This window comes from Vicugna pacos, chromosome 22 (genome assembly GCF_048564905.1).
Source record: "Vicugna pacos chromosome 22, VicPac4, whole genome shotgun sequence".
In the NCBI taxonomy this organism is placed as follows: domain Eukaryota; kingdom Metazoa; phylum Chordata; class Mammalia; order Artiodactyla; family Camelidae; genus Vicugna; species Vicugna pacos.
Window position 1 is genome coordinate 29490717 of NC_133008.1, and position 22669 is coordinate 29513385.

Sequence of the window (22669 nt, forward strand, 5' to 3'; positions counted from 1 at the left end):
TACTCTCACAGAGTAAAAACAAAATCGAGTGCTGGGACATCAGGGTGGAGGGCCAAAGCCGTTTCCCCACAGCCCGACACTGAGCCTGTCGGAGCGGGCACAGCAGCCGTGAGGACAGGCGGCACAGACGCGCTCGTGCCAGTGGCCTCTCCCTCCAGCACAGCATCAGCACCCCAGCGACAGGTACGAGTGGCTCCCTGGGCCACCTGGCCCACATCCAGAGCCCGCGGGCCTGACTTCCTGTGCGCCCCGCAGCTCTGCCTCCACCAGCCTGGAGTGCCTCAGCCGTCGCCTGGAGCCAGACACGGGCCAGAAAGGTGCCGTGATGCCCCCTTCCACTGGGGCCACAGGGTTTAGCATGGCTATGTGGCTTCCCAAGGTCTCAAGGCCAGAAAGGGCAGAAGGGAAGTTAAACCCAGACCGCTGACATGCCCTCCCCCTGCTCCGCCACATCTGGGCCCCCCTCGGACCCCACACAGCCTCAGGCACACAGGGGCATCTCTCCCGGACACACAGGCCTCAGTCAGACCACATGGCAGTAGAGTGAAGGGCCTGACCGTGGCCACCCAGGTCTTCATGTTCTCTGGTCTGACAACTGGCCTGACATCCTGGACTGAGATAGCCGCAAGGAGAGAGAACAGCTCAGAGATCCAGGGTGACTGGGAGGCAGAGACAGTCCCTTCTAAACGGCCTGCCTGCCAACCCGTAAGTTCCTACTGACCGACTCTGGCCAGAAGACCAGAAAGAAATCATGCACCCAGACACGCTTCCCAACTGGAGGGACCCCTGGGACCAAGTATGTGGGGCCAAGGACGCTCGCTGCTCAGAACCTCAGCGTCCAGGGCACCCCCACAACGGAATGATCCGGCCCCCATCGGCACCACTCAGGGCAGACCACATATGGCCCAGTCTGAGACCCTCCCAATCCCACTTTCAAAAGCATCAGATGTAATCATACTGTTCCAGCTCCATCACCCGAGGTGCCCACCCATCCGGGCTTCTGCACATGCCATTCTGCCTGCCTGGTAGGCTGCCCCAGGCCCCCCTCAGGGAGCAGGTTAATTGCCACCTCCACCAGGAAGCCCACCTCCCTACTCCTCTAGGGGATAAACGCCTCACAGCTCTCCAGCCCAGCCCACAGTCTGCTTCATTTATTGTGATCAGATCCCAGGTCAGGACAACAGCCGTTTTCTCTCACCTGGGCTCACGCATATATAAGAGGCTGGGGCACGCATTCCAGAGGGAAGGGAGGGCCAGCAAGCGGCACCCAAAGAAGGCAGGCACTAGCCTACTGAGGGCACAGCAGAGGGCTGGTGTGGCTGGAAGTTCAGGGCAGGGGCTGGGCATGGAGTTTGTGGTCGATTCCAGAGCACAGGGAGGGAGGGGAGTGGGGTTATGGGAGCCTGTGATAAAGGCTGGGAGGCAACTGTAGACGAGGCCGCCCAGAAACAGACCCTGGGCCCCTCGGAGGGCCAGGGGGAGAGGGACCCACAGCAGCGGCAGAGGCAGAGCCCCTTCCCAGGACCGCCCTCCCCCCCACCCCCGGGCTGCTCCCCTCACCTTGCACACGTTATGCTGACATACGGTCGTAATAGGGCGGAACACCAGCTCCTGGCAGCAAATACACAGGAACGTTTCTTCCACTTTGCTCAGGAATTTCTGGAACCAGAGGAGAGGGTGCGTGAGACCAGCGAAGGCTCAGTTCCCTGGAACGAACAGCCAGGCTGGAATCCCCAGATCCCCTGTCCAGCCCCCACCCAGGGCCCGAGTCTCATCCTCCCACCCCCACCCCAGGAGGCAGGAGCGGCTGTGACCCCATCTTAGGCCCTGGCGCCAGTGGAGCGCAGCCAGGGTCCAGTTCAGGACCGCGCTCTATCAGCGAGTCTCTCGGGCGCGGAGCTCAGCCCCGCAACACGGTGCCGCCTGCCTGCCACTCAGTCCCCGGGGTCCAACGCTGGATGAGACAGAGAAAGGCTGCCCTCATGGAGCGCGAGGCCCAGTGCGGGAGGCCAAAGAGCAAGCAAGCAAAAGACCAACGTCGCCGCAGCGCTGGGGGCGAGACAGCAGCGAGCCGGGGAGCGGCTGCCCCAGAAGGCAGACGGCCAGAGGGCTCCACGGGGCAGGTGGCCCATTAACAGAACAAAAGGACGTGGGGACCAGAACCAGCCTCCCAAGACACCCTCATCCAAACCCTGGGACCTGTGAATGCCTCACCTTCATGGGGAAGGGGGATCTCTGCAAGTGGGATTCAGTTAAGGCCCCTGGGATGGGGGTGACCCTGGGCCACCTGGGGGACCCAGTGTCCTCACAGAGTCCTTATCAGAGGGAGGCAGGAGGTCAGAGTCAGAGAGAGACGGGAAATGAGATGCTGCGCTGCTGGCAGTGAGGATGGAGGGAGGGGCCGCGAGCCAGGGATAGGGCGCCTCTAGAAGCTGGAAAAGGCAGGACCTGATTCTCCCCGGAGACTCAGGAGGGACCAGCCCTGCTCACACCTGGATTTTAGCCCCTAAAGGCTCACTTGTTAGGGCAGCCACGGTGATTTGATGCAGGAAGACTGAGCCCGGAGGGCTGCAGGGGAAGGTGCTCGAGGCAGAGATACATATAAGGGCAGAGGCCCTGCAATGGGGTGATCAGGAGGTAAAGTCCAGAAGGACGTTAGCAGTGACGGACACCTTGTCCACAGCTCATACAGTTTGGGTTTGACCTTGACAGTGAGCCCAGGAGAGCTGGTCCCCACCAGGCAGGGGCAGTGGCCAGAGGACACCAAGCCATTCACCTGCAGGAACCCATCAACGTCACTCACCCCACTAAGGCAGGAGGGTTGAAAAAGACACCCCTGGTTTGGCAGTTCCTCAAAGATTTGAACCCAGAATGACCCTGTGACCCAGCAATCCCAGTTCTGGGTTGATACCCAAGAGAACTGAAAGCGGGGTCACAAAGAGATAACTGCACCCCTGTGTTCAGAGCAGCACCATTCACAGCAGCCAAAGGGTGGAAGCAACCCAAGTATCCACGACAGATGACAGACGAACAAACGTCGTCCATCCACGTGGTGGAGTATCGCTCAGCTTTAAAAAAGGAGATTCTGACACCTGCTACAACGTGCACAAACTCTGAGGACACGGCGTTCAGTGAAAGAAGCCAGTCACAGAAGGGCAAACACTGTGTGATTCCACTCACAGGAGGTCCCTAGAGGAATCAGATTCGAAAAGAGAAAAGGAGATGGCGGGGGCGGGGACGGAGTTTCAGTTTGGGAAGATGGAATGCTCTGGGGACGGATGGCACAGAACAGTGCACACGTGCTTCGTGCCCTGAGCTGCGTGCTCTAAACGCAGAGGGGCAGGCCTGTCACCCCAGAAAGGAGGCGGCCCGGCGGGGCGGGGGCTCACCGGCCCGTCCTTGAGCGACTTCAGGATCTCGGTCCACAGCTTCGTGTTGCTCTTGTCCTCCTTGATGAGGCTGCTCTGCTGGCTGGTGAGGCTGTAGGGCTCCACCCTGGTCTTCTTGGGCGTCTCTCGCAGGGACCCGCTGCTGGCCCGGCTGCCTCCTGGGAAGAGTGGAGCAGGTGAGGGTGGGGGTGGGGGTCCCGGCGAGGACGGCCCCCCAGCTCGAGGAGACACCCACCGGCCGACTTGCTCTTCCGCTTGCCCTTCCTGGGGGACGTGAAGCCTTCCTCCTCCTCCTCCGCCTCCTCCTCCTCCTCCTCCGGGGCAGCCTTCTTGTTGTTCTCCTTTTCCTTCTGCCTCCGGGCAAGGGCCTCCAGGTAGCCTTCTGGGTACTGCGGGGGAGAAGACAGGACGTCACCCTCCCCGGCCCCCGCCTGGCCCCAGAGACCTAGGCTCCGGCCTCACTCAGCCTCGGCTCAGAGCCTCCAGACTCAACGCTGGACCCCTGCAGGAAAGCGGATGGTCAGCCTGCCCGGCATGAGATGACACACATCGGATGCTCCGCGTCAGAGCCAGCAAGTAAGATGCTCTTATTGTCTTTTCTATTTCTGGGAGAAGTAGGCATACTTCTCCAGCCAGAGGCCAGGCACTAAAAATTTCGGGCTCTGTGGGGACAAAAGCAGGCCCAGCCCCTGTGGGAATGAGTGGCCATGGCTGGGCCCCCAGAAAACTTCACTGACCAACAACTGGCCCCAGGCCTTGGCTCGCCAACCAGATTTTGATGGATCCTGGGCTCCTCCACGTCCCAACAGGCATGACCTGATTAGAACCCCATTTCCAAGGCACCTACAATCCCATCTAACTCTCCAGTGTTTCTCCTCAGGAAACCTTCAAGCTTTTCTACCAACACTAACTTGCAATGAAGGCTTAAGTCCTAAATAAAAACCCTTTTCCCACCAAACACTGACAGTCCCCACGACCCGTGGCTGGTTCTCTCCCCAGTTCCTCGGCTTCTGAAATTCCTTGTAGGACCAACAATGGGTTCGAAAGACAACTGGCTGTGGCCCTCCCCAGGGGGTAGGTGCGATCTGACTCTCAACAGCAATTAAGATTCCTTAAATAGTCCCACCACGGCTTATCACTATAGAGCAGCTCACCAAAATGAACAGCAAACACCGTAATTATGGTGCCAAAGAGCCGCACTCCGCGTGCACTGGGGGAACTCTGGGAGATGGAGGATTCCGTAGCTCTCGGCAGTGAGTGACTGCCCCGGGAGATCCTGCCACCTTACGTTCACTTTTAGACCTCCCTGAAGTCTATATCTAGACCAGTTTTATTGGTTTCTGCTGTTTTTGGAGCGGGAGGGGTGAGGAGCAGAGAGGGGAGAGAGACGGGAGAGAAAGGGAGGGGGACTGGCCGAGAGAGGACAGTGGACTCCAGATTTCAGATAAGCTCCTCTAACACGGCTCTGATAAGAAAGTGGCTCTCAGCTCTAAAACCGCAGATGCAAAGATGAGCTGCCACTCCCTGGTATTCATTGACTGAAAATGTGGATGGTACAGCCAGCAAGGTGCCACCTGCCCAGAGCCTGGAAATCTTTCAAGACAGGAAAACCCCAAGCAGGTGTCGAGAAGGCAGGCCCAGGGCTGGCTCCAGCCACGATCTGCTGGCTGGGCCGGGGGAGCTGCGCGGCCGGCCAGGACGCACCTGCATGGTCAGCCCCAGCTTCTTGATCCGGTCCTTGCCCTCCTTGGTCCAGGGTCCAGGCTCGACATCGTCCCTGCGCAGGAGGAAGCGCCACACCAGGAAGCCGGACTTCCCCTTCTCGGGCCAGTACCGCACCACCTGCAGGAGCGTGGCTGACAGTGACCTGGGGACCTGGGGGCCTGGGGGGTGGGCGGGCAGGCGAGGAGGGATGGGGAGCTGCTGACCTTGTAGATGCCGTCGTATCGGTTGCCCTCAGCTGGGGCGTACTTGCTGTGCTTGCGGCCCTTGACGTTGCGCACCACCCGGACCGGCTTCCCCGCCCTCCAGTCCTTGGCCTCGGCCCCTTTGCGGTCGTTGATGGGAGCACTGCAGTTCAGAGCCAGCGCCCTGCAGGGAGAGCCAGGCCCAGCGCTGTGGGCGGGACTGCATCCCCAAGCGACACAGGGCTGAGTCTCCGCCTCTAGATCCCATGACTGGGACCTTCTTTGGGAAGAGGGTGCTTATGGATGGAGTCAGATTCAGAGGCAGTCACGGTGGATTAGGGGGGCTCTAAGTCCAATGTCTGCTGTCCTTCTAAGAAAAGGGAAACTGAGACGGACACGGGGGCAGGGCCCGAGAAGGTGCCAGCACAGAGGCTGGAGTGTTGCATCTACAAGCCAAGGGACATCCAGGAAGGGCCCACCCCTAGAGGTTTCAGAGGGAGCATGGCCCTGCGACACCCTGATTTCAGACTCTGGGCCTCCAGACTTAGGCAAGAATAAATTCCTGTTGCTTTAAACCACCTCAGTTTGTGGTATTTTGTTACTGGAGCCACAGGACACTAACAAGATGTGGGGAAAATGCCATCAAGGAAAATGAGGAGCAGGGAGGGTATAACTCAGTGGTAGAACACGTGCTTAGCATGCATGAGGTCCTGGGTTCAACCCCAGTGCCTCCTTTAAAAATAAATAAACCTATTACACTCCCCCTATATAAAAAAAAAACCCCAAACATCAAAAAAGCCCCGAGGAGGCGCACAAACACGGGCTGGGCCGGCAGGTCTGTCTCGACAAAGGGCACGGAGGCCTGGGTCAAGTGGACCAGAGGTCAGCTCAGCGTCTGATGCAACGAGGCCGTCTCACCGGGCGAGAAGGAGGAGTGGCAGCTACGCAGCTGTCCTCCTGGGCGGACAGCGCTTGTTAAAAACCAGATTTCTTAAGAGTCTCATGTCCAGATTTTACAACATGATGTTAGCTTCCAAGCAGTTCCTCACACCATTAGATCTCCAAAAATGGGATTTTTTTTAATAGCCACTGAAATTTAAATATTCCACTAGACAAAAGTACAAAAACAAACCCTTCCATCATTTTTAAAACAGATACTTAGTTATTGATATTTGGCTGTTTTGGATAATGGCACAATGACTATCCCCACACATAACATCTCCCCGAGTCTCATAAACACACTTGCAAAGGAGAGTTACAGGGTCGTGAGTAAGAACACTCCCAAGGCTCTTCATACACACAGGCAAAGAGCTTTCTAGAAAGATGGTATTAACTTGTGTTTCTACCAATAGTGGAATGCTAGTCTACGCCTTGGCATTTCTCAACATTTTAGCATCTGGGGCCAACATCGCGTGGTAAATAAACAGTATCTCATCGTTGCTTCCATGTGTATTTCTTTGATCACTAAAATGGAACAAAGTTTCATGGTCTTTGGAGCTTTGCTTTTCTTTGCTGTATGATATGCACATACTTTGCTGTTGTCCTATTAGTTTTTCTTACTGATTTGCACCAGCTCTTTACATATAAGGACATAACCATCAGGTGTCATGTTAGTGGCAGACTTTTCCCCAAGATAGTTATTTGCCCTTTTTTTCCCACTTTACTTAGGGGTTTTAATGCTGTAATTTATAATATTTAGCTCATCAGATCTGTCTTTTCCTTTGGGCTTTATACTTTTTCTGCTTTATCCCATCCTGTAATCGGTGCTCAGCAAATGCCTGCCCACCTCCTGGTTTTGCAAATAAAGTTTTATTGCCAACAGTGCCGTGCACACGCTCTCACATGTGCTCTGCAGGTGCTTTGTGCTAGGACGGCAGAGCGGCAACAGAGACCATGCCGCCTGCAAAGCCAAAAATATTTATTATCTGGCCTTCTAGGGGGAAGTTTGCTTTAATGCATCTGACTCACGAGTGTTTAGTGGACAGAGCAGGAAAGAGCTGATGTCCATCACCCCTACGTCCCACCACACTCTTCACTGGGCTCTAACTTCCTGCAGATGACACCCCCGCATGGGACCGATGCCCTCCCCTGAGTAGGTGCTGGAGGCTGAGGCAGGCGTGTGGCGCTGGGGAAGTCAGAACACCTGGTTCTGCAAACCTGTTGGTGTTGGTGAGTTTTTGATCACAAGACTGTTCTGCAGTCCTCTTGTTGCCGGAAAGATCTCGCCCACCGCTGCCTGTGTACGTGAACGAGTTCCCGTGGTCCTGAAACAGACACAAAGGGCAGGCTGAACCCTCCACAAGGCAGAGGACACACGCCAGCGAAAACACACACACACACACACCCCCATCAGGACATCAACTGTCAAAGAAACAGAAAATAACAAGCAATGGGGAGAATATGGAGAACCTGGAAGCCTGTGCACGGCCAGTGGGAATGTGAAATGGTGCAGCCGCGGTGAAAAACGGCGCGGAGGTTCCTCAAAAAGTTAAAAACAGAATCACATCATAATCCAACAATCCCACTCCTGGGTTTATACCAAAAAAGAACTGAAAACAGGGGTTCAAAGAGGTTTTGTTTGTTTGTTTTTTATAACCATGTTCACAGCAGCATTATGCACGGTAGCTAGAATGCCAAAACAACGGAAGTATCCGCTAAGGGATGAATGGAAAAACAAAACGTGGTCCCGTCCATACACTGGCTATGATTCAGCCTACAAAGGGAAGGAGTTCTGACACTCCCTGCAACATGAGAACATGACACTGAGCGAAATAAATCAGACAGACAGAAAAAGACAAATATATGATTTCACTTATACATTAAATCCAGAGACACAAAGTAGGATGGGGGGTGGGAGATGAGGCGTCAGTATTTAACGGGGACACGGTTTCAGTTTAAAAGATGGAAGAGCTCTGAGAATGGACGGTGGGGATGGTTGCACAACCATATGAACGTCCCTGATGCCACTGAGCTGTGCACTTGGAATGGTTAAGATGGTGAGCGTTATGTTAAGTGTTGTCTGCCACAATTAAGCAAAAACAAAACCACCTCCCCACACTCACCACGTCATCCTCATAGCCCCCAGCCAGGACCAGAGAGTATGCCCCGTCGTTGCTCCGGCCGTGGATGCCTGCCACGTGAGGTCGATGGACCCCCGACTCACTGACCTGCGAAAGCCACCGAGAAACACGTGGCACCTCCCGGACCAGCCGCAACGGAAGAGCCCGAGCCCTCCTTACTCCTGCCTTCGGCGCCAGTGCTGACTTCCCACCGGATGCATCCGGCCTGTCACGAGAACCTGTACCCCGACAGCCCAAGTCCGAGCCGCACCATGGCAGGGCCTGGCTTGAGTTCCACCCCTGCCTCCTACCCTCAGGGTGGCCCTCCCAGCGGAGGGGCTTCTGGAAAGGCAGCTCCCATCAGCCGAGCCCCAGGGTCCAGATGTCTCAGGTACCTGGACTCTGAACCTCCACATGGTGCCCACGGGGATGCCTGGGATGGGTCCGTAGTGGTTGGATGGCACGATGGTGCACTCCTTAGTGCGGCCCACGCACGCCATGCCCTGCCGTTCCAAAACAGAGGGGAGGGCCGCGTGAGCGCCTGCAGGAGGGCAGGGAGGGCGGGGAGGGCGGCCGGGGCCCAGGACCCGGGACCCTTCACCTTGCCCCAGTCCCGCTGCGAGGACGATGTGGCCGACGCCATCTTTGCCTTCTTCTTACTCTCCTTCAGCTTCTCCCCTGCCTGCACCACCTCACTGGAGTCGATCCGGCACTCGGGGCAGTACCTGTGACAACAGGGACATCACCTCTGGCCTTGGCCATGCACTCCTGCCGGCCCCATGCTGCAGACACAGCCAGCTCCTTCCAGCTCCCTGGGGTCCTGCACATCCCAGCTGGGGTTGACATCAGATAAGAAACCCAGTTCCTCGGTCACGTGTGCCACATCTGATGTGCTCAGAAGCCGGGTCTGGCGAGCGGTGGCCGAGGTGGACAGCAGACCCTGACCCCTCTCCGGGGAACTGCAGAGCTTCCCAATGGGGAGTGGAGGCCCAGCCCAGATGGGACAGACACATGGGACGGTCGATGGCACCTCCTCGCTGCCAGTGACTCGGTTTCCCCATGTCCACAAGGCCAGGGGCAGTGCAAACAGCAGCCACCTCCGTTAGCAGGTGAGGGTCCTTAGACCAGAGCTGAGCGCATCACAATCCTTCCTGCCCCCTGGTGGCAGTCACCAGGACGAGCACAGATGGCACGGTGGCCCAGAGGCCAGCTCCTGCCCATGGAGCCTCCTTCCCTGGGGTCACCCTGGGGCCCAGGCCACGGGAGCCACTTGGGACAGTTCCCTCCCCACTCCCCATGGTCACAGGGCCACCAGGTGGCAGACCCGTGAGCCCCGTCCCCAGGCCCCACTCACCACTCCTCCTCGCTGGGGACGCTGGACAAGGGCGGGCACAGGCAGTACGTGTGGAAGGCCATGTCGCACTCGTCGCACAGGAGCTGCTTGTCAGGGTCCTGCTTGCCCCCGCACAGGTGGCAGGCGCACATGCGGCACGGCTTCTTCTCGTCGTCCTTGCAATGCTTGCAGGAGGGCCCGCTCTTCCCTGTGCGGGTGGGGAGGCCGGGGTCAGCTCAGGCAGGGCCCCCCGCGCCGCCCGACACCGAGGGGCAGGAACTCACTTCTCATCGGGTTTTCCACCACGGGGCTCCCCTCGCCTGGGCGCTCAATCTTGAAAATTTCGTCCACAAAGGCGATCCGACAGTCATCGATAGAGTGATCCCTGTGGGGGATGAGCCATTAAGACCTCCAAGCAGGCCACCCGCCGAGGCGCCGAGAAGGCGCTGCCACCTGCCTCAACACACACTCGGAGCACAGAACACTTCCGCTCCAATCACGCCCGAGGGGAGGCCTGCAGGGCCTGTGCGCTCGCTCGGCTACTCCCCGGGCAAGTTCAAGTCCTACTAAACCAGGAACTAAAACCAGGGTTTCATCACCAGATGCATTTCAGAGAATAATTTCTAACCTGCTAGCAGGCAAAAACCATAAAGGTAAAGTCTGATCAAAGTAGAAAAACTCCTTCAAGTTAAAATGACCCCAGGGACCAACCCACCACCTCCATCAGATCACCCTACTATCTCTTCAGATCAACTTGCCACCTACAGCAGCAACACCCTAGAGAAATCACGTTCGAGTCGTGTATAATTTTACATTTTCTAAGAACCACGTTCAAAAAGTAAAAGCAGATGTAATCAATTCGAATGTTTTATGTAACCCAACGTATACAAAATACCATTTCGACATGCAATGTACACTAAGGAATTATTAACAAGCTATTTTACATTCTTTTTCGGCACTAAGTCTTTGAAATCCAGTGTGTATTTGACACTCACGGCACATCTGAACATGTCCTGGCCACATTTCAAGCTCTCCGCAGCATGTGTGGCTCATGGCTACAGGACTAAACGGCACAGGTCCAGCCCCGCCCACCAGTTCATGGGAAACATGGGGACGGGGAACAGAGGAAATGACACCACGAGGATGCAGGTGGCAAAGCCCAGACTGGAGATTCTATGGGACAAGTGATCAGGCTTCTCCAACAAGCCAGCTGTTAAGGAAAGGGGGGAAGAAAGGAAAGGACAGGAAACCTAAAGATAAAAGGGGTTTGTAAGAGACCTATCAACCTGAGATCTGCAGGCACTGCTTAGATCTTAAACAAATGGTTAAAAAAAAGAGAGATAATTGGAACACTGAACAATGACTAGATACAAATTAAGGCATTACAGTTAATCTTTATACTGTAATAAGGGCAAACTATGTTTCTTTTAAAAGAGTCATTTTAAAAATAAGAAATACAGTCTAAAATATTAACAGATACAACAATTCCACGCTTGGGAGTTACTTCAACAGATGGGGTAGGGAGGTGGGAGAGATGGTCGCAGTCTCAGTTAAAGGAAAATTAAAAGAATTCTTTGCTAGCAGACACACCTTTAAAGAATAAGGAAGGGAGTTCTTCAAAGAGATGGGAAATTATAAAGGAAGGAATCTTGGGAGCAAAAGGAAGAAAAACAAAGCGAGCAGAAATATGGGTACATACAATAGATTATGCTCCTTAAGCGTTTTCTAAATCATATACAGTGACTGAAATAAAAATCATGATATCATCTGATACTGAAGACAGTAAGAGAGTGTAAAGGGATGTAAATGGCAGGGAGAGGCCCGCACATCAGTCTAAGTGGTAAAAGAGACAGCGGTCTGTAGTAGGTCTCCATGATAAAATCCAGAGAAACCGCTAAGAAAACTAGACAGCAGCACACCCCAAAAGACTGAATAAATCAAGACAGAATCCTAAAAAACGTCTACACAACCCACAAGGAGGACAGAAAGAGGAAAAGGAAGAAGGAAGAGAGGAAACAAACAGAAAGCAGATCACAAGGAGGCAGGCTCACGTCCTAACACACCAGTCACCACCTTCAATGGGAGGGCTCTGAATACGCTTGTCCCTGGAACAACATGAAGTTGAGCTGCATGAGTCCACCTATAGGCTGATTTTTTTCATTAGGAAATACTCAAGGACCACACAATCCCCAGTTGGCTGCATCCTCGGACGGGGACACACAGATACAGGGACCCTCAGACATGGAGGGCTGACTCTAAGTTACACTCAGATTCTTGACTGTGTAGGGCGTTGGTGCCTCTAATCCCCAAGTTGTTCAAGTAGCAATAATGTATGCCAGTTAAAAGGCAGACTGGCAGAGTGGATTTTTTAAAAATGATTCATTGATATCCTGTTTACAAGAATTCCAAATTCAACCACAGAGATTCAAAGTAAACGGATAAAAAAAGATATACACTGTGTAAACATTTACTTTTTTCAAAAAAAAAAAAAGGCAATGGGGAGGGTACAGCTCGGGTACAGCTCTGTAGTAGGGTACATGCCTAGCATGCACCAGGTCCTGGGTTCAATTCCCAGGCCCTCCATCAAAATAAATAAATAAATAAATAAACCTAATTACCTCCCCTCAAAAAACAAATGATTCCCAGGAAATAAAAATAGAATCTAGGTGATAAAACAGGTCTTAAAAAATTTTTAAAAAGCAGGTAAAAGCAGGTATGTCAATACACACACATGCGTCTCAGACAAAGTAGACTTCACAACAAAGAAATTTACTGGAGAAAAAAAAAAAGAAAGAAATTTACTGGAGACGAAGAGGGACATTATGTTAGGACCAGGAGACAACCATCCTAAGTGTGTAAGCACCAAACAACAGACCCTCACAATTAGGAGGCTGAAAGGAGAAACAGACAAACCCACAGTTACAGCTGGGTACTGCAACACCCCCTCAGCAACTGACAGAAGTACTAGACAGAACATCAGCACCAGTTAGAAGATGTGAACAACACAACCAGCCAACTCGGTCTAAATGATATAAACAGAACAATCCACTCAACAATAGAATACTTTTCTTTTTTTCCAAGCAACTGTGAAATATTCACCAAGACAGACCCCATTCAGGGCCAATAAAACAAACCTTGACAAGGACTGTAATCATACAGAGTATGTTCTTTGACCACAAGGAAGTCAAACTGGAAATCAACAGCAGAAAGACAATGCAAACCTCAGGAAACACTTGGGAGTTAAACGCCTTTCTCAGGAAGCCAAGAGCCAAAGACAAACCCTCAAAAAAATTTTTAAAAATTGAGAGAACTGAATAAAGAGAAAAATATAACACAGCAAAATATGTGGAAAGCAGTGAAGGTAGTGCTGAGAGGGAAATTTACAGCACTAAATGCTCCTGTTAAAAAAGAAGAAAGGTCTCAGATCAAGAGTCTAAGTTGCTACCTCAAAAAAACTAGGAAAAGAGCAAAATCAACCCAAGGAAATGAAAAGGGAGGAAACTGTAAAGATGAGAGCAGAAGCCAATGACACAGAAAACAAGAAAGCAATATAGAAAAGCAAGGGAAAAAAAGCAGATTATTTTTCAACAATAACATCACAGCACCTTGGCCCGAGGCCCCGGATCTCACCCCTCAATGCCCACATCACCCTCCTCCTGTCTCCCTGCTGCCACACTGCCCCCTGCAGTCAATTCCCTGCTCGGCTGCCAGGGTGATGATTCCAAATCATAGGTGAAGGGCTCCCATGCCCACAGGCTCTGGTGGCTGCCAGCCACGGAGAATACGCACCCCTTCCGCCCTGAACGCCCAGCCAGGGGGAGGCTTCCAGTCTTGAGCCTCCTCCCCCACTGGCCTCCTCCCTAGGCCACAAATGCGCCAAGAATGGTCCTGCCCCAGGGCCTCTGCTCTTGCCAGATACCCGTTTCCATACACAATACACACATGAGTATCACTCAGCCACAAAAAAAGGTTCGTCCTGCAACATGGATGGACCTTGAGGACATGACGCTGAGTGAAAGAAGCCAGACACAAAAGGACAAATCTCCCGTGACCCCACTCAGGAGGTCCCTAGGGTTTTCAAATCCATAGACACAGGAAGTAGACGATGGGGGAGGGGCTGGGGAGTGAGTGTTTCATGGGGAAAGAGTTGCAGTTTGGGAAGATGAGAAAGTTCTGGAGATGATGGTGGGGAGGGTGGCACAACAATGTGAATGTGCTTAATGCCACTGAGCTGTGCACTTAGAAAAGATTAAGATGGTAAGTTTTCTACCTACAAGCACATACGCAGACACAAGGTAGAACAGGGCTTGGCAAACATCTTCTCCAAGGGGCCAGACAGTAAATATTTCCAGTTTCCGGGCCACACGGTCCTTCTCCCAGCCCCCCAGCTCGCCTCTGGTGCCCTCCTAACACGACGCCACCCCTGAGAATCAGTAAAGAGATGGGCGTGGCTCTGCGCCAATAAAACTTTACCCATCAAACAGGCGGGGCCGCCGCCGCCCGCCTTCACCGATGCGGAGCGCACCGCCACGTGGGGCGCGTGCAGGCCGGGGAGCAGCGACTTCCCCGGGAAGGAGGACCGGGGGGCCGGAGGAGAAGGGAGAATATTAACTGTGTGGCCTCTGGTACTTCCTAGATTTTGCCGCGTCTGGACTTCTCACCTGCTGGCCAAATTCGAAACAAAGAAAAGAGAACGAGGCGGCCTGGGATCTCCGCCCGGGGACGGGGGAGCGCCGAGCGGCGCCCAGCAGGGCGTGGGGAGCGCGCGAGGCCGGCTCACCCCATCCTGACGTTGGCGTGCAGCTCCCGCACCGTCCGCGTCTCGCGCTTGCGCAGGATCTCCGCGTCGTACCAGAAGCCGCGGTCCTTGGGGTTGTCGGGGTTGTAGTTGAGCATCACCACCTGGCCCACCTCCAGCTCCTGCCACTTGAGGATGTGTCGGGCGCGAGCCCGGACGTCCCGCGAGCTCATCTGGACCACGCCGTCCTCCGGGTAGCTGGAGGGAAAGCCCTGCGCTCAGATCCGGGTGCTGGCTGGCCTCCTGCCCTCAGCCAGGGATAAAAGCTGGGCAGGGAGGGCCCCATCACAGCAGCCCTCCCCAGTGATCTCATGTGCTGGTGTCGAAAACACAGGTATAGAGACATGTTCCAATTACAGAAGGTGCTATGGGTTGAAGTGTATCCTCTAAAAAAGATATGGCGGAGTCCTAAGCCCTGGTACCTGGAGGTGGGAGCTTATTTGGAAACAGGGTTCTTCCAGATGCAGTGAGTTACCATGAGGTCAAACTAGAGTGGGGAGGCCCTAAATCCAGTGACTGGTGTCCTTATAAGAGGAGGGGATGAGATGCAGATGGAGGAGAATGACAGGGCGGAGGCAGAGGCTGGAGTGCTGTGGCCACAAGCCAAGGACTGCCGGCCCCAGTCCAGCCCCAGCGCAAGCTGGAGGAGACAGGGGGACTCTCCCCTCCAGGTTTCAGAAAGGTCACAGCCCTGCCACCACCTTCGTTTTGGACATCTGGCCTCCAGAACCGTGAGAATAAACTGCTCGAGGAACCCAGTCTATGGGGTTTTGTTACAGCAGCCCTAGGTGACTGAGACAGAACCTTGGGGAGGGAAAAACTTCACTCTTTCCACACACACGTGTTACAAGTGACTTGGGTAGAGGGATATACAGCATCCCATTCATGTAAATACACCCACCGGCGGCTAGGGTACAGTAGAAACTCAACATTCTGGATAAGCAGCCTCAAAAAAAGCATAAAATAACTGGGCTAAAGGAAACACTCTATCAGGAACAAAGCTAAGGCTCCACCGTGAGGGGCCAACCCCAAGTCTAACGTGACCAGCTGTATCCCCCAGGGCTCATTATTTTTGCTAATAAACCACCAAGAACAAGGGTTGCCAAACTTTCCCTGTAAAGGATCGGATAGTCGATATTTTTCTTATTGTCAGCTTTGTGAGCTGGAAGGTCTGTTTTGAGTCCTTAAACTCTGCTACTACCACAGACAGCAGTCAGACAGATGTAGGAGAATGGGTGTTGATGTGTTGTGTGTAAATAAAGCTTTATTTACAAAAACAGGCTGGGGCTAGATATGGCCAGAGGGCCAGAGTCTGCAACCCTTGACCCAGGAGAATGGGAATCTGGCACCTACTGTGATTCACTCATCCGACGACTCCAGTGACTTTTACAGAGCTAAGTTCAGGATGTGCCAGAAGCTGGTGGAGGCAGTAGGGACCCAGCAGAGAACCAGATGAAGCCCCAGTGCTCCAGGGAACTGAGCTCCCTGTGGGCAGGTGTGCTAGCCCTGTTATGGACTGAACTGTATCCCCCTAAATTCAAAGACTGAAGCCTCAACACCCAATGTGACTACTTGGAGATGGGGCCTTTAGGGGGTAATTAAGATTAAATGAGGTCATAAAGGCAGGCCCTACTCTGATGGGGTCGGTGTCCTTATCAGAGGAGGAAGAGACACCAGAGCGCTCTCTCTCCCTCTCTCTGTGCACAGAGGAAAGGCTACGTAAGGACAGGGTGAGAAGACGGCCGTTGACAAGCCAGGAAGAGACCTCACCAGAAGCTAACCCTGCTGGCACCTTGATCTTGGACTTCTAGCCTCCAGAATTGTGAGAAAATAAATGTCTAATGCTGAAGCCACCCAGCCCGTGGTATGTTGTTGTGGGTCCTGCTGAGACACCCTCCGTGTTCAGACAGGAACTCCTGGCAGTCAGTGTATCCAGGGAGGGAGAGAGGGCACACGAGATGCTTTCACACGGTGCTGTGATTAAGATGGGACAAGAAGTGGGGGGCCTGCAATCCCGACTGGATGACCAGGGCAGAGTTCTCCCAGGAGGCCCCCAGGGGACTGGCCTCCATGTGGGTTGGGACCAGGAGGGTGGGACCTCGAATCCTGGTCATCACCCCCAAGGCAGTTCCAAACTCCAGTCCCTACGTCTACAGAGACCAGTCCCTAGGCCCGCCCACCCCAGTGAGACTCACTCGTCATATTTCACGTGATAGACAACGTCGTCCTTGGGCAGCAAGCTGGAGGTGGAGCTGCAGGGTTCGTCCTCGGACGGCACCTTCCTCGTCACCCTGACCACCTGGGCCTCGAACCACGCGCCTGAGTTTGTGTCCCGCGCATCCACATACTCGCCGACCTGCAGGGAAAGCAAGCTCTCACTTGGCCCAGGGAAGGAGCAGGACCGCCGAGAGACCGCCTTGGCTCCTGGGCCCGGATGCTTCGGGGCTGGGATGCTTCTGCCGCGGCACTGAGGACACCGGGGCCATCCAGGGCACTGTGGGGTTTGAGCAGCATCCCTGGTCCCCATCCCCTCGATGTCAGGCGCCCCCCCGCCAAGTCATGAGAACTAGATGTCCCCAGACACCACCCAGTGTTCCCTGGGGGCAGAACCTCCCCTGTCACGTGGCCCAGGGAGGCCAGAACTGCCCATTTTTCCAGAGAGGGGAATCCAGATCTTTCTGGGACATTTCATGATCTTAGAGGGAGGCTGGCAGCAGATCAGAACTCTGATCACCCCTGTGAAGATGCCTGCAGGCCCAGACACAGGATCCTGCTTCAGAGGGGTCAGGACAGAATCGCTGAGTGCTTATGCTACAGCCAAGGAACCCCTCGGAGATAGTCACAGCGGGGCGGGGGGTGCCCAGCCACAGGGCCGGCGGGCGCGGACAGTGGCCGGCAGAGCCCCACCTTGTACAGGCCCAGCTCCGTCTCGTCCCACACGTCTTCATCCGCCTTCCCTTCTGCCTCGTTGGCGGCCTCGCCGCTGTTGGAGGACTTGTCGGACTCGCCCTGGCCCAGGCAGCAGCCGGAGTCCGTGTCCGAGAGCTCCGAGTCCCGCTCCTTGCTGCTGCTGCTGCTGCTGCTGCAGCTGCCGGGGGGCAGCACCAGGCTCTGCCGGACCAGGAGCTGGATGGTGTCATTGATGCGAACGTCATAGTCAAACAGAGTGTGGCCGTCCTCCATCTGTAGGGACACGGGACAAGGTCACCAGACACAGGGCACACACCTGCCAAGTGCAGGGCACAGGCCGGGGGCAAAGGAGCGAATCTGCCCTCGTGGAGGCTGGCCTGGAACAGACCCGCCCACTCCTGGGGGTGCCCAGTCACCCCTTCCTCAGGGTCCCGAGGCCTTCTCAGTGAGGACTCCTGCTGTCACACACCACATCCGGGGAAATTTTAATACTTCATGTATTTTGACACTTTTGTCACAGTAAACGTGCCTCAGTGGTTCTTTTTTTTTTTTTTTTTTGTCAAGACAGGGTAAGGGTGCTAGGGATGGCCCCCACAGAGAATGACCCAGCCCGATGTCCAAAGTGCCAGAAGCCCTGGCCCGCATGAACGGAAGGACGCGTGCACCCTCACCTGCCTCGGGTTCCTTGTAAGGCTCCAGCTCACACCTCATCCTTTGGAGGCTCCTCCGATCCAGAACTCCACCCCTCTCCATTAACTTCTTTATCCTAATTCCACCCAGGCAAGGACCCGGGAGCTGGCAGGGCTCTACAATCTGTGCCCAGGCTGACTCATCTGACTTGTGAAGGAGTCTGTCTTCTAAGCCACATTCCCTTTGGCACAAAAGGCACTGGGAAGTTACCTTTTATTAGAAACTGCCCCAGGGCACTCTGCCAACATCCAACTAGGACCCTCCTGGAATTCTGCACCATCCAAATGCCCCTAAGGCAGGCTCTGCCCTGCACTGGGATGTCTGGGGATCACTCGTCACTGGGGCGGGGGGGATCGTAAACACTGCAGGCATGGGGTGAGCAGCATCCCTGCCCCCACCCTCCACATGCTGGGAACACCCCTAGTGGTAACAACAAACCCTATCCTCAGACCTCGCCCAGTGTCCCCGGGGCAGAACTATCTGATTCAGAAGCAGCTCCTAAACAAAAGGATACACAAAAGATCAACTTTCCCTCCAGTCCCAACTTTTAACCAAAAGCTGGCGGTTCAAAGGTCTGATTACCATTAACATGCAAACAGCACCAGGGGTCTCAGTGAGGGAAGTTCCAGATGAGGTCCTTTCGGTGCAGTGGGTTTTGTTCATCTTTATTCATCACAAACCTGGGCATCTGATGGCTGGGGACCCCACTCCCCTGAAACGCACATCTGAACACATCAACACTTGCTTGCAACTGCAGGGCCCCTCCGAAATCCACCCTGGACAGCGAGCCTCCGATGTGCCCAGCACTGCCCAGGTGCCACAGGGGCCCAGGGAGTGAGGCAGCACCAGCCCTCCAACATGGGGCAGACCCAGGACAGGCATGACAGCAGGGGGATGTGACACCCGTGGTCACAGCTGCATGAGGCCCAGCAGCCCAAGGGCAGACAACCCAGGGACCACTGATGGATGAGTGGATCGGCCCCACGTGGTCCTCCTCACACTGGGATGTTACTCATCCCCAAAAAGGAGAGAAGCACTGACACTCGCTCGCACATGGGTGGACCTTGAGGACATGATGCTCAGTGAGAGAACCAGATACAAAAGGACAAATATTGTCTGATTCCACTCACAGATGGTCCCTAGAGGAGTCACATCCACAGAGACAGGAAGTGCACCTGTGATGGAGGAGGGGAGTAGGGGAGTGATAGACAAAAGGTGTGGGGTTTCCTTGGGAGGTGATGAAAATGTCCCCAAATTGACGGTGGTGACAGTTGCACATCTCCAAGAAAATACCAAAAACCAGTGAACTGCACACTTTAAATGGGTAAATTGTGTGGTATGTGCATTCTATCTCAATACTGATTTTTTTTTTAAAAAAGCCGATACAAAAAGGCTACACACTGTATGATTCTGACTATAGGATGTTCTGGAAAAGACAAAACTACGGAGACAGTAAACAGACCAGTGGCTGCCAGGAAGCGGAGAGAGGCAGGGCGGGATGAGCAGGCAGAGCACCGAGGACTTTAGGGCAGTGACACAATTCTGTGTGACGCTGTAATGGTGGAGACGCGTCATCAGACGTCCGTCCAGTCCCACAGGACGTACACCACCAAGAGCGAGCCCAGGTGCACCCCACGGGTTCTGGGTGACGACAGCATGTCAAGGCAAGTTTCTAAGTTGCACCAAGTGCACTACCTGGTGGGGACGGGTGTGAACAGCGGGGCTGGGGCTGGGGGCAGGGGGCGTGCGGGAACTCTCTACACCTCCCTCCTCATTTTGCTGTGAACCTAATAAACTTTATCTTTTAGAGCATTTAACAAAAAAAAAAAAAAAGGAGAAAGGAAAGTGTCCCCAGCATCCCTATGACGAGGAAACCAGCAGAGAGCAGGCCGAGTGTTATTAAAAAGGATGACCAAGACCCTGGCACCTGGTGCCCAGCACCTCCACAGCCAGCAGGGTGTGGAGCAGCCTCCCTGGCCCTACTCACTCGATGCCAGGAGCACCCCCAATCCCGGGTCATGACAACCGCAGGTATCCTCGGTGTCCCCAGGGGGGCTGAACCGCCCCCAGTGAGAACCACTAAGCCGGGGACCTTCCGTGTACCTGAGGGACAGCTACACAGGCGCTCACAGTGGGCTCCCAGCTGTGTTATCTGCAAGCAGAACCTGTGGCCTGTTCCTACAAAGGCACACTGCACAGCTGCACGTGACAGCTAAACGCAGGCAAGTAGATGTGTCTCCCACACATGTCAAGGGAAGTGAGGGTGACTTCAGGTGGGAATAAACCAAGCCACTGGAGCGAGGACAGGCAGTGGGAGAGAGCCGCAGTCAGGAGGGAGCAAGCGGTCGGACTTCTGCTTTACAAAGAGCACTGGGACAGAGGGAGATGGGAGACAGGGCAGCAGAGCTAAGGGAGGAGGCACCAGAATGGCAGCTGGGGGTGTGCAGGTGCGAGAAAGAAAGGGTCAGGACAGGCCAGCACTGAAGGCAGCAGCTGCACACCCACCCCGCTCCGCCCTTCTGGTATTTTCCACCCACGATGCTGGGCCTGAACGGTCCTCTCACAGTCTGTGCTGGGTCAGGAAGCCAGGCTGACAGGCTCCCCTCCAGGTGCAAAGACACAGATGGAATGCAAGCGGGGTGCACCAGGCAGGGAAGGGGGCTTGGGCTGGGCCAGGCTGGCCCTGGGCTGCATCTCCAGGACAGAATGCACAGGTTGGTCTGGCTGCTTCCTAAGGCCACTTCAGGAACGTTTCAGAGGGGCCTCGCGGCTGGCAGGAAGAAGCTTGCACAACCGCGCGCTATCCCCAGCCCTGCTCGCCCAGAGCTGTGCTTACATGGTCAGGAAGCGGGGCGGGGGGGGCGGGTAGAGGACAGGGCCCAGGTGAAAGGACGGGACATGCTGATTCTGGGCCCTTTCCTCCTAAAATTCCAACTGAGGCTTAGTGGCATTAATAAAAGCTATACAAACTGGTGGGGTGGAGATGTAACTCAGTGGTAGAGCACATGTTTAGCACGCTCAAGGTCCTGGGTTCAATCCCCAGTACCTCTAGTAAAAAAAAAAAAAGCTATACAAACTGAACAACAGGCGAGCTATGCCTCAGGTTGGCAGTTCGTATGTTAAAATTAAACTTGCAGCAAAAATCCCATGTAACCAAAATTCCCGGTGAAAACTCCTCCCATTGCCTGTAGTAAAACAGACACGTGGCTGGGGCCCAGTGACTCCAGTATAAAGGAAAAACTGCCCACGGCACTCAGACCACATCTGCCTTTTGATCCGGGTGTGCTTCCTGGACGTTCGGGACTCTGGGCCCCGCGCACGCATGAAGTGAAACACAGACCACAGAACAACAAAGCCGCTCGTTGCTCCGGGAAGCCTGGAATCGGAGCTCCTCCGCCCACAGTTCCTGCCCGCCTTCTGCCCGCTCAGGACACCGTCAGGGACAGGGATGCTCTCAGAGTGCTGCCCAGAGCCAGGAGCACAGGAAATAAGCGCCGCTGGGGCCGGCAAGGGGTGGTTCTCCGGCTTGGAGGGGCCATAAATCAGATAGCAGGACCTCCACCCCCACTGGGGACGGGCAGGCGGTGTCGAGGAGGGCCCGAGAGCCGGGCTTGGAGAGAAAGGAAGTGAGACGCTGAGCTACCTCCTTTCCTGAGGGTGCAGCCCCAGCCCCCACCTTCCCGTCTAGGCCTCCAGGCCTCCACAGAAACCTGGGGTGCAGGCCAGATCGATGGACAGACAGGAGAAAAAAGGCGTGACGCAGGATCTTGGCCATGGGGGAGGGACACACGTCCTGCTGGGGGCAGGGCAGGTGGAGCGCACAGCACCTCAAGGACAAGCTCGGCCCCTCTCTTTACCCCCCAGCTGGTCAAGGACAAAGGACTGATCGGTCCTGACAAGTGAACTCTGCTCTTTGACCCCGCTGGGCCACAGCAGAGAATAAGCCCTGGAGCAGCATTTTGGGGGCCTGGGAGCCCCAGGCTGTGGTGCGGGGACGTCATGATGTACGTCACTGGCCGCTTTCAGCTTCGTGGTCCCACAGGAGCGCAGCGCTCACAAGCTGCAAGGGAACCAGCGTGCTTCCTCAGACTGTTAACTCTTCCTAGCTTCCAATTTCTGATATGACAAAAAATGACAGATGTGATCCCCATTCCCAGAGGCTTTGGGATCCCCTATCACTTTGGAGGGTAGAAAGGGGTCCTGAGACCCAACAACGTGAGCACCTGTGCCCTGGGGACGCAGTCCAACATATCCCAGGGCAGCCCACTCTGACAGTACAACCTGGACACACCACCCTGGGAGGAAGCTCGGATGTAAGTGCCACACTCCAGCCTGCAGGACAGTTCTGGCCGCTCGTCTTATAAATACAGTTTTACTGGGGCTTGAATCGGACCACGCCCACTCGTCTGCGCTCTGTTCTGTCCGGAGCTTTCGGGGGCAGACTTTCAAAGACTCTTGTATGGATTAGATGTTACCTTACGGCGCAGGACAGACTGCAAGGCTGGCAACGGTGACCCCGGGTCCTTAACAGAAAGGGTTTGCTAATCCCTGACCTAGAGGGTGTGCCTCCAGCTGGGAGCTCG

The 22669-nt window shown here is 54.8% G+C and overlaps 1 protein-coding gene and 1 long non-coding RNA gene across 4 annotated transcripts in view; one reads left to right on the plus strand and one right to left on the minus strand.

The window, feature by feature from the left end:
* Positions 1 to 22669, minus strand: part of UHRF1 (ubiquitin like with PHD and ring finger domains 1) — a 30330-nt gene that overhangs the window by 2831 nt on the left and 4830 nt on the right. For all 3 annotated transcript variants that reach the window (XM_072947912.1, XM_072947913.1, XM_072947911.1), the window contains 14 exons: positions 17394 to 17669; positions 16682 to 16842; positions 14469 to 14684; positions 9973 to 10073; positions 9710 to 9896; positions 8957 to 9080; positions 8751 to 8858; positions 8359 to 8463; positions 7454 to 7560; positions 5318 to 5480; positions 5094 to 5231; positions 3625 to 3778; positions 3390 to 3547; positions 1561 to 1659 (listed from right to left, as the gene is read on the minus strand). In XM_072947912.1, coding sequence (XP_072804013.1) covers positions 1561 to 1659; positions 3390 to 3547; positions 3625 to 3778; positions 5094 to 5231; positions 5318 to 5480; positions 7454 to 7560; positions 8359 to 8463; positions 8751 to 8858; positions 8957 to 9080; positions 9710 to 9896; positions 9973 to 10073; positions 14469 to 14684; positions 16682 to 16842; positions 17394 to 17669 — 2097 coding nt within the window. The remainder of the gene's footprint in view (positions 1 to 1560; positions 1660 to 3389; positions 3548 to 3624; positions 3779 to 5093; positions 5232 to 5317; positions 5481 to 7453; positions 7561 to 8358; positions 8464 to 8750; positions 8859 to 8956; positions 9081 to 9709; positions 9897 to 9972; positions 10074 to 14468; positions 14685 to 16681; positions 16843 to 17393; positions 17670 to 22669) is intronic.
* Positions 14588 to 16335, plus strand: LOC140688486 (uncharacterized). The gene is made up of 2 exons (XR_012063216.1): positions 14588 to 14820; positions 16194 to 16335. It is a non-coding gene; the product is annotated as an uncharacterized lncRNA (long non-coding RNA).